Source organism: Aspergillus steynii (assembly GCF_002849105.1).
Source record: "Aspergillus steynii IBT 23096 chromosome Unknown P170scaffold_4, whole genome shotgun sequence".
Taxonomy (NCBI): domain Eukaryota; kingdom Fungi; phylum Ascomycota; class Eurotiomycetes; order Eurotiales; family Aspergillaceae; genus Aspergillus; species Aspergillus steynii.
This window is the reverse complement of record NW_020194401.1, coordinates 1024962-1035268: the sequence shown is the minus strand read 5'-3', so window position 1 is coordinate 1035268 and position 10307 is coordinate 1024962. Positions and strand designations below refer to the sequence as shown.

General features: G+C 50.7%; 5 protein-coding genes across 5 annotated transcripts; 2 read left to right on the top strand and 3 right to left on the bottom strand.

Moving 5' to 3' along the window:
• Positions 1-91: 91 nt before the first annotated feature.
• Positions 92-1135, bottom strand: P170DRAFT_464531 (coatomer subunit zeta). Its single transcript, XM_024852256.1, has 2 exons — positions 720-1135; positions 92-646 (listed from the first exon to the last, which is right to left on the bottom strand). Exons 1-2 carry the CDS (start codon positions 1082-1084, stop codon positions 406-408), a joined length of 606 nt encoding a protein of 201 aa, XP_024704258.1. The 5' UTR covers positions 1085-1135; the 3' UTR covers positions 92-405.
• Positions 1136-2224: 1089 nt separating this feature from the next.
• On the bottom strand, positions 2225-4243 carry P170DRAFT_356576 (uncharacterized protein; the record flags this gene model as incomplete). The annotated part of the gene is made up of 2 exons (XM_024844161.1): positions 2225-3528; positions 3595-4243. 2 exons carry the CDS (start codon positions 4241-4243, stop codon positions 2225-2227), a joined length of 1953 nt encoding a protein of 650 aa, XP_024704257.1.
• Positions 4244-7116: 2873 nt separating this feature from the next.
• On the top strand, positions 7117-7767 carry P170DRAFT_383415 (60S ribosomal protein eL30; the record flags this gene model as incomplete). The annotated part of the gene is made up of 4 exons (XM_024845639.1): positions 7117-7202; positions 7269-7306; positions 7387-7503; positions 7675-7767. The coding sequence occupies exons 1-4, from the start codon at positions 7130-7132 to the stop codon at positions 7765-7767; spliced, it is 321 nt and encodes a 106-aa protein (XP_024704256.1). The 5' UTR covers positions 7117-7129.
• A 601-nt stretch (positions 7768-8368) lies between these two features.
• Positions 8369-9502, top strand: P170DRAFT_436628 (60S ribosomal protein uL16). The gene is made up of 3 exons (XM_024849189.1): positions 8369-8447; positions 8682-8857; positions 8953-9502. The coding sequence occupies exons 1-3, from the start codon at positions 8403-8405 to the stop codon at positions 9398-9400; spliced, it is 669 nt and encodes a 222-aa protein (XP_024704255.1). The 5' UTR covers positions 8369-8402; the 3' UTR covers positions 9401-9502.
• A 443-nt stretch (positions 9503-9945) lies between these two features.
• P170DRAFT_171292 (uncharacterized protein) lies at positions 9946-10292 on the bottom strand. The gene has a single exon (XM_024842618.1). It carries the CDS (start codon positions 10193-10195, stop codon positions 10001-10003), a length of 195 nt encoding a protein of 64 aa, XP_024704254.1. The 5' UTR covers positions 10196-10292; the 3' UTR covers positions 9946-10000.
• Between the last annotated feature and the right edge of the window lie 15 nt (positions 10293-10307).

Here is a 10307-nt window from a genome sequence, read left to right as displayed (position 1 = left end):
TTGAGCCTCCTCCAGGGTACATTGCCGTTGATCTTCTGGACTGTAGGGCTCGAAACTTTATTCTCGTTTTTCTTTTTTTTTAATTGAAATTGAGATTGAAATTAGGCTTCCACGCTCGTGATTGGCGTGGATCGATTGGGTCTTGTCTAAACCCCCTTTGTTCAGCCCCAGTGTCCTCTGTCGTGAAACATAAAAGGAGTATCTCTATGGAATAGAATCCTCAGGTCCCTGGAAGAAGGCAATTGGGAGGAAATACCAAGAAAACAGACATCGTGAAATAGGATAAGCAACATGCAGAAACCACGCCGGGACCAGCCAGATACGAATAAAATGAGAAAACAGAAACAAAACACATGTACAGCCATGCCAATGCAAGACCACATATCTCCTCCTCCACGCCGACTTTTACATCTGCCGCAATCCCTCGGCCAAACGCCGCTTGCCCAGTTCCCAGGCATTGAGGAGACCTTGTTCCGAGAGGTCGATGCTCTTGAGGTTGGGCGCATCGGGCGCAGGAGGCCGGCTCACACGGGAGGCGATCAGGACAGGGTCGGTTTCCAAGATGATACCGTCGTCGATGATCTCGTCGATTGCGAGGGCGACCAGGTCGTAGTTCTCGACAATTGTGCGCTTGTCGGTGGCACCCCTAAAGCAAATCTCCATGTTAGCGGGCATCTTCTCGCACCCTCCCACCAGATCCAGGACAGAGGAGATCGTACTTGAACAAGATTCCCAGAGCATCCCTCAGGGACAGGACCACGTTGTAGAGCAGGACTTCGTTCTCGTCGGCGCCTCCGACCACGTAGAGCATCACGTCGCTCTCCATCTTGAACACGACGATCCGGTTGTCGTACAGGATGACATCGCTCGTCGACTTGTTCGTCTTCTCCAGCAGACCCTGCTCAAAGGCCTTCTGCTCCTTCACCGTCGGGTAGGGGTTTGCGCCGGGGTAATCGGTCGAGTTGGGAGCAGCACCGGCCGGGGGGTGAGGCGGCGAGTAGTACTTGGCGAAGATGCGAGAGCTATCGTCGGCCGACATGAGAATGACGGCATTGACGGAGAACAGAGACAGAGAGCCGGGCATTTTGGGACAATTGCTCTAGAATTTCACAACAGGGTTCGGTGGGATCGGCCGGGGGTGGATAGCGGACAACGACGCCTGTTTACTGCGACTGTCAACTTGTCCGCAATCCGGAAGCCGCCCGAACGTTGTTCCGGACTATACGGTTGCTGGCAATCACCACCACCAGTCCTTAAGAGATGTAGAGACTACTATCTTAGTATAGTTATAGTGCTCAATTGCTATAGGCACCGAGATTTAGAGACTGAATGTCAGACACTCAATGAAAAATCATGTGCCTAGTGGAGACCCATACTAGATGTATATCCTCAGCACGAACGAGGCCACTGAAACTCAACGTATCACGAAGGCTTGCGAATACTAAATATCGATAAGTATTACAATACCATATACAGTCATGACATGTCAGAACAAAGTTGAGATCTAGAACGAATATCAATGTGAGTTATATTAGTTATTAGATTAAGACGTTTCGTGTTGAGATGAAACTCCACATCCGCTGTTACTCAGGGATGGCAATGCCAATCTTAATCACAAAGAAGGAAAAACAGTGGGGGATCGTCAGGGATACAAATTTCAATTGGATTGATATACATACAGAATTGGGCCGAGAACCACGACCCGGAAACAAAAAGCCATTAAAATAATGTATACAGAAGGGTTACCACTCTATAAAGGAGTATATAGGTAGATCATATATGTTCATCAAGGAGAGGGGGGCATCAGCAACGGCCAAATCATCATCACAAACAGTCTTCAACATGTGTCTCAATAAAATAAAAAAAAATTCCAAGCATCGTCCAGATAGGGGTAACATAGCATGAATGCCCCGTCAAAAAGTGGCCATTAGACGTCAAAAAATCAATCAGCACATAGCAATGGAACCAAGCAAAAGGACATTAGCCCAAGTCTATCATGGTGATCAGCAAAAAAGCCACAGGGTATTCAAACAAAATGACATCCTGACTTGTCTCCTATAATCCCACCGGGCTCATAGAAGCATTCAGGAAACAGGTAGCTTTCCGCAACCGGGAAGACGCATCAAAGAAGGCATGATAAGCATGAAAGGAAAGTAGAGAAACGAAAATAAACAAAGAATGAAAGGAGGAAAGGAGAAAAACATCAAGGATGTACATCAGAAATTCAAGTCTGTGCGGGCTCGCTGCCATTGGAAGTTGGTCGGTTAAACCACGGAATCCAGCTTCCACGGTTGGCCTTTTTCCGAGCAGCCTCTTCTTCTTCGATCGCCGCCTTGGTCTCGCTGACCAGTCGCAGAGGACGAAGCTTGCTCTGGGTCATAACGGCACCAGTATAGTTGGTCATCCCGGAGCTGGAACGAGGCGAACTGGACGTTGCGCCGGTAGAGGCGGTATCGGCGATCGGGTCGCTGGTCACGCTGTCCGAGCTGCTGAGTCGGCTGCGTTCAGGCTGACTGGATAGAGAGGGAGCACGGCCACTTCCGGACATGTAACTGGTTCCGGAGAAAGCGCTCTGGCGATTTCCAGGGCCCATGATGGTAGGACTGATGGGGCCGCCCGAGTTGCGTCCGCGGTACATTTGTCCCACGACCGCCGCCGCCGCAATGTCGGTTTGCTCCGACCTCGCCCGGCGATGACCTCGCACCGAAGTAGCACGGCCAAGGGGAATGCTGGGGGCGGTATTCGGGTTTTCGTGAGCCGTTGGGGGAACGGTGATGGCGCTCGCCGCGCTGGTAGGAGGCGGCATCATGCTGGCCGGACGCGATCGCGGGGGGCGGGGGGCATTTGGGGCTGGCCCACCGACCACCGATCGTGCCCTCTGCAAGAAGGTTTGCTGCGACGCATCGTCCTTCTCGGAAGGAGTGGGTGGCAGGTCCTTGTTGCTGCCGGCAGGCTGCTGCTTCGGAGGATCATTCTCATTCTTGTCCAAGATGGTCTCAAACCCTTCGTGCTGCAGGACGCGACTGATGATACGCTCAATGTAAAGAGTCAGAGCCTTGTTCTGATCCTTAAGCATTTTGATCTCCGATTCGAGCCTGCGGGTATCGTCGGTTTCCGCCCTTGCGTCCACAGACTCCAGCTCGTCAGCTAGCGAACCTAATCCGCCGGACTCCTTCGCCTCCGAGTTGTCAGGGTTCACTTCGCGCATGAAATCGCCCTTTGTAAAGTCACCATTCAGCGTTCTCTCGCTCAGAAGGAGCTGATAACTTTCATTGTCTTCCATCAAGCGAGCATTGGCCATACGAGCCTCAAGCAGCTCTTTCTCCAGCTCACGCTGGCGGCCGCCTCCTTTGTTCTCCATTTCCACCAGCTTGATCTGCGACTCGGCCAGCTCGAGCCGAAGCGACTCGATCAATTTATCCTTCTGAAGCAGCAGCTTCGAGTTATTCCGAGACGGGCTGCGTTCCAGCTGAGACGAAGGCGCAAACTGCCCATCCACCTCCGGGGAAGATCGGTTCCGGAAACTGGCTAGAGACGGCAAGTTAGAATCGGAGGCGACGGGAGGACCAAAATGAAATGAATGGGCATCCTTACAAGAGCGGGAGACATTCTTGTCGCCCTCGGCGTTAATTCTCATATCCTTCTGGGACAGAGACTCCTTCAGGCGCTGGATCGTGGCCTGCATCTCTTCCTCGCGGCTCGCCTGCTGCTCCTTCTCCTGCAGCATGGCGTTCCGCTCCTGCTCGTGCGTCTGCTCCAGGTCCCGGATCTGCCGAACATGGTCCCGAACTTCGCCGTTCAACGACTCGATCTTGCCGTCCTTCTCGTGGGCCTGATCCTCCAACTTGCCCTGCTCGCTGACGGCCTCGTCCAGTCGCATCTGCAAGACGCCGAGCTGCTTCTGGTACTGCTCGGAAGCGGTCTCGGCCTTCTGCAGCTGCTCCTTCAAGTCTTCGATAAGAGCGGCATTCTGAGCGCGGGCTTCCTCCTCGGAGGGGTCGGGGGCGACTTTGGGCACGCTGGACATGCTGAGATTGGAGCGACCGGGTTTTCTGGCCGCCGCCCGCGCGGAAACGGGAGCGGAGCCTCGCAGCGACGGGGAGCGAGACAGGCCATTTGTCGAGGTACTGGGCGAGCGAGAATGGGTTCGCGAGGGGGTACCATTGGCGGATGGGCTTTCGCCGGAAGTCGAAGATCTGCTCGAGTTGCCCGGGGTTCCAGGCTTGCGAGGCGTCGCAGACATGGTTACCGGCAACAAAGAGACTTCACGATAGAGTGAGTTGGTGGTGAAGAAGCAGCAAAACGATCTGGAAAAGGGGTGGAAAGGAACTAGAAAGTTGGAGAGGGATGGGTTGAGACTGCGATGAAACGACGGGGAAATTAACTGATAAATTTAAGGAACGGGCGTATATAGTAGTAGTAGTAGCGGTCAAAACACAGTGGACACTAAAGTAGTCGTGGTGGTAGCAGTAGTAACGGAGTACTACCGTAGTGGGGGAAAAGTTCAGAATGGCTGGCCAACTAGTCAGAAGTAGTAAGGGTTCAGCCACTCTCCAGCAGTCCAGGAAGAAAGCAACGGGGAAAGAAAGAAAGAAGGAACAAAGGCGAGGAAGATCAAAAGGACCTCGAGCTCAGCCCACGGCAAGGATGGAAGAGAAAACAAATAGCAGAAACGGACGGAGGTACAGTTGCCTTCAAGTGAGGGATAAACGCATTCGATGATCGCGCATTACGCAGTACGGAGCATTACCGCCGATTACGTCCCGGCGGCAGATGTGGGACGGTATGGAAACGGCCGTATTTGATGACCCGCGCTAACCTCAGGCATCGTCCGCTGCTGCATCCATCCATCTGGGAGATGCATTGCTCCCGCCATGACTGCGCTCGTGCGACTTGCCAGTAGGAGGGGGCTGAAGGGTCCGTCCGAGTTTCAAGTTCTTTGCCCCCTACTACAGAGTACTGTACTGTGTATGTCCGAGTCCGATGTATACCCGGGGACGGATCAGAGACCCATCTTCAACTGTCCAGACCTACCTACTGAGGTACCAGGGCTGGGTAGATATTGTACGAGAACTCCCCCATCTATTGGCTCAGTCCCTCGAGTCTATCTATTATTACATCGTCCATATCCCGTCGAGGCTGAGAGTCCAAGGTGGGAGGGATAAAGATAGGATCCATCACCCGCCTTGCAACGTACAGGACCTCGCCATCTGTCCATCCCCGAGAAGGAGGGAAAGGAGGGGCGGGAAAAGGAAGAAATACAAGAATAGAAAAAAGAAGAAAAAAGACCGAGATCCAATCATGGATATCCATCCTCGAAGGGGGATCCAGATGAGCCCGAAACTGCGCCACGTCTGCCGACAACGAGGTAGATGCCTAATCGCCAGCTATCCCCTAGACTACGACGGGGAAGCCAGCATCCGATATGCAGTTACCTGCTAGGGATGTTGACTTTGGTTCGCTCTTCTTCTTTTTTTTTTTTTTTTTTACCCCTTCAATTTAGCAGAATACGCACGTCTCTTTCAATGTATTAATAAGCAAGGATGAACAATATTCCGGACCTAGAACGGGTTCCTTCGGACCGCGAACCTTTCCTATTCTATAATCATATAATTAAGTTCTTCAAGATGCACCACCACTGGTTGCAGAAGATTCGGCGAGACCCTTCAAATCCTCCGGCATTGCTATCTATGCTTGGACACAGGGATACAATACTAATGATGAAAACACCTGTGATATAAAACACTCACGTAGCATTCTCCGGAACTTGATTCTGCTTGTCTAGAGTTTATTCAAGCATGCTTGCTTCCCTGCGACTGAGCTATGTCTTACCTCTTATAGTGTTATTTGAGGGCCTCTGTGGTGCTTTTACGCTTGAGACTCACCAAAAGGTAGTTTCCAACAAAAAAAGGCGGGTGAGTAACTGAAGATAAGACCGAATATACTTCAATCTAGAATTGCAGGAATGGCCTGACGAGAAAATTCCTGAAGTAGAAGGCGGTCGGATCGCACATGTGACATGCGACAACGTACAAATGATCAGCCCTTGATATCTTTGTACGACCACAAATAATCTTTTTATCCAGACTCTGAGGAGTGAAATTTCCATACTGTGCTTCGGACAGCGACTTGTCCATGGTACAAATGTTTAGTGGCAAGGCGAATGTGACTGGTGGCATTTATCATATCAAACATCACATTGAGGAAATCGACGCCCTCTTCGGTCCCTTTCCTTCTGAACTGCTGGACAATGGAAATCCAAAGATAGTTCAACGCATTTTCGACAAGAATTTCAAAATCCGTGATTGTATCGAGCGTCCACCAGCAACGTTGGAACGATGGATTCAAAGTCTTGATGGCGCCGAGAAAGCAGATTTTCTTTCAATGATCCGCTCTATGTTGATAATCGACCCTAAACAGCGTATGACTGCGCTTTCTCTGCAAGGTGCGCCGTGGCTTGCTACATAAGAACTTTGACCGATTCGTTGTATTCCCTGGGCTGTATACAGGATTTAGAGCACAAGTTCACATGATAATTGCTTCAAATCTTGAATCTCCTTAACGAGGATAATCCATCTCAAATCTAGTAAATTGTATTAGGCAATAACTGAACGTATTTCCGCCCCTCCAAAATCTGCATACTCATTAACTTTGAAGCTATCCCTAACAACAAACTTGTCATGAATTTTATTCAAACTACTTTTTCTGATAAGTAGGGCATCTATTTATCCTATGCCACGCGCAAAAAAGCGGCAGCGATAAAAACAGATTCTCAAAAAGGCTCTCGTACTGTGTCTGTAATAGAGACACTTTTCTTCGCCATGGCGACAGTGGGGTTTACAGTTCGCCAGGTCGTAATTTATGGAATTTACTCGTAATTTAGCTTGATTTCCAAAACGCAGGACTTGGGTGTAATTTGGGTGTTGACTTACGTAACCAGCCCCGAAAACCGGGGAAACAGCCGGACCGAGACTAGCTCCGCCCACAAACCGAAGAAGCGCTAAAAGCGATCGCCGAATTTTCTGAATGCTACACCTTTTGTCAAAATCGGCCGGAGCGCAGTTTCTCATTCTCAACCCTTTCGCCCTTATCCCGACCTTATAGAACTTTACGTTCTCACAGCGCAACGATGGCCAACAAGAGCAAGAAGACCGGTGACACCATCAACTCGCGCCTTGCGCTTGTGATGAAGTCCGGAAAGGGTATGTTCCTGATCTATGAGGATTTTTTTTGGATGCACTGTAAAATGCTAACGAATTTGTTTCCAGTCACCCTCGGCTACAAGTCCACCATCAAGACCCTCCGTGTGAGTTTTGACGCATCGCCATCAAGCGAATAGGGAATGCTTGTGTGAAATGGAACAAAGATCGCTGATATCCCCCAAAGACCGGCAAGGCCAAGCTGGTCATCATCGCTGCCAACACCCCTCCCCTCCGCAAGTCCGAGCTTGAGTACTACGCCATGCTCGCCAAGGCTCCCGTTCACCACTTCTCCGGAAACAACGTAAGTGCTACCGACTGCGCATTTTTGAGATTCTCTTGTTCCTCGATGCCACGACTGCCCGGCCCGGGACTGTCGCGGCTCGAGGAACCACCCTGAGAAAAAGCCATCCTGCTACAGGCTTTGGAGGGTACAAACAGATGGCTGACCTTTGTCTTTCCCCCCGTAATACAGATTGAGCTGGGAACCGCCTGCGGTAAGCTGTTCCGCTGCAGCACCATGTCCGTCCTGGACGCTGGTGACTCCGACATCCTCACCAGCCAGTAAGGGTGTGCAAGGACGATAGGGATTCTGTTATGTCTGAACATGAGAAAAGAATGACTCCGGTTTATGCGACCGGGTCAATGTTAGATAATGACAAGAAAACTTGATGCCTGGATTTGGGTCTAGACTGCGTAGGTCTGTATACAAACTACGTTCGTACTCCGTAGAAAAGGATCCGCTGCCGAGGCCAGTAAGACGCTACGCCGCCGGTTGGGTGAGAAAGCACCAAGCGTCCGACCAAGGATGGTATTTTGATTCACAGTTAACTACTTGACTCACGATTGATCATCATTGCGGAGGGAAATTCCACCGTCAGACTCGCCCCTCGGAGGATTCTCGTATCAGCATCAATAATCAAGATCGAATGATGACGGAAGATGGAAAGTTGCGACGCCGCAGAATCGAGGCAGAAAGCGGAGCCACCTGACAAATCCCGGCGGTGAATGCAGTCCCGTGATTGGCGCAGAGGCTAGGGCTTAGGGCTCTTGCCACTCGTTAGCGGGCGCTGCTTGGAAATCAACCGTCGAAAGTGCCCGCGCCCAAAGAATCCCTTCCCTTTTGACTCCCGACACCACCCTTTTCGACAACCCACCCCCCAGTTCGCAGGAAGTGCAGCCAGGTCATTTCCAGCAGTCAAGATGGCCCGTCGTCCCGCGAGATGTTACCGCTACTGCAAGAACAAGGTGCGTGCGATATTTTGATCTTCAGCCTGTTTTTTCCATTTTCCGATGTTCTGTGGATTTTTGCGCTTCCGGATCTCGCTTGTGGGGAGGAATGATGGAAAGAACGTCAACCACCTCTCGATGCAAGGACAGACGTCATGGACGATGATGGAGCCTCTACTTGTGATGGACGGAAATGTTTTTCAGCAGTGCGATGATGGAATCGGAAAGACTGACATGATCTCGTTTTTATAGCCCTACCCTAAGTCCCGGTTCAACCGTGGTGTTCCCGACCCCAAGATCCGTATCTTCGATCTGGGACGTAAGAAGGCCAATGTCGACGACTTCCCTCTCTGCGTGCACCTGATCTCCAACGAGTACGAGCAGCTGTCCTCCGAGGCTCTCGAAGCTGCCCGTATCTGTGCCAACAAGTATGTCGACTCCTTTCCCCGGGCGCAAAGCCTCGCCACCCACCCGACCCTCGACCTGTGCTGGATCAAGTGATTAACATCGGTTTTCCCTCCAGGTACCTCGTCAAGATCACCGGTAAGGAAGGTTTCCACCTTCGTGTCCGTGTGCACCCCTTCCACGTCGTCCGTATCAACAAGATGTTGTCGTGCGCTGGTGCCGATCGTCTCCAGACCGGTATGCGTGGTGCCTTCGGTAAGCCCAACGGTCTCGTTGCCCGTGTGAACATCGGCCAGATCATCCTGTCCGTCCGCACCCGTGACTCCAACCGTGCCGCCGCCATCGAGGCTCTCCGCCGCTCCATGTACAAGTTCCCCGGTCGCCAAAAGATCGTCGTCTCCAAGAACTGGGGTTTCACTCCCGTCCGCCGCGAGGAGTACGTCCAGCTCCGCCAGGAGGGCAAGCTCAAGCAGGACGGTGCCTACGTGCAGTTCCTGCGTGGCCACGGTCTCGTCGAGAACAACATGAAGCGATTCCCCGATGCCTATGAGAACATTGCGGCTTAAATGGGCATGTTTTAGCGTTAGGACCTGAAAAAATGATTAAAGAGACATTTTCCGAGTTTTTTACCATATTCCCGTTCTGTTGCCACGACTGTTTCTTTGTTCTCTTTACTCGTGATGTGTCATTTAACAGTGTCCTCACGCTCGACGGAGTTGTATAATCATGGATTTTCCTCGGATTGTTCTTTCTCGACTCCTTCTCAAACGTAGCTTGTAGATGTAGAAGTAACCTCCGAATCTTATCCTTTACCCCGATGCTTTAAGTCGTATCCTCATGATGGATCTTCTACAAAACCCACATTGTTTCCGTTCGAATGATGCAATCCATTCAACTATGATGCGATCATGTCTTAAGGGAGGCGTGTATGTTCATAAGATGCAAACTATATATCCAGACTCAATCGACATCAACAGGTCCCATCATGGTCCTCGGCAACACTATAAACAGCTAGAGATCGACCCCTTGATATGTACACAAAGGAGCACACCGTAGTAGTAGTACATGCACCAGTCCAGCCTTGAAATAGCAGTAGGAAATAGATATTCGTAACACACATATATATAGAGAGAATAGGTCGTTGGAAAAGAAAGTCCATGAAGAACTCAAACGCCCGACACCATGAATGAATGAAGGAAGAAGTATTCAAACCTCACGAGGAAAAATCGCACATAAAGACGTATGTATGTAATACCTGTATATGTGTGTATATGACCAAGAAGACCCGAGTAGAGAATAAACAGACAAGAGAGTATGAATGACAATGCAAACAAAGAGGAAAGAAAGGGATAGAGAGACATGACATCATGCTGGAGAGGAACGAACACCAGAGACTCCAGAAAGGCCGGCTGGGTCGAGTGAGCTAGTCTTGAAAAAGATTATAGGTATAGATGGCCAGCATGCAAAACTAAG

Bases quoted from the DNA above. Each gene is read 5' to 3' on its own strand.
- P170DRAFT_464531 (XM_024852256.1), bottom strand. From the start codon at position 1,084: ATGCCCGGCTCTCTGTCTCTGTTCTCCGTCAATGCCGTCATTCTCATG. The intron at 647-719 runs GTACGATCTCCT...GATTTGCTTTAG, and splicing joins GCTCTGGGAATCTTGTTCAA to GGGTGCCACCGACAAGCGCA.
- P170DRAFT_436628 (XM_024849189.1), top strand. From the start codon at position 8,403: ATGGCCCGTCGTCCCGCGAGATGTTACCGCTACTGCAAGAACAAG. The intron at 8,448-8,681 runs GTGCGTGCGATA...TCGTTTTTATAG, and splicing joins ACCGCTACTGCAAGAACAAG to CCCTACCCTAAGTCCCGGTT. The intron at 8,858-8,952 runs GTATGTCGACTC...TTTTCCCTCCAG, and splicing joins GCCCGTATCTGTGCCAACAA to GTACCTCGTCAAGATCACCG.
- P170DRAFT_171292 (XM_024842618.1), bottom strand. From the start codon at position 10,195: ATGTCTCTCTATCCCTTTCTTTCCTCTTTGTTTGCATTGTCATTCATA.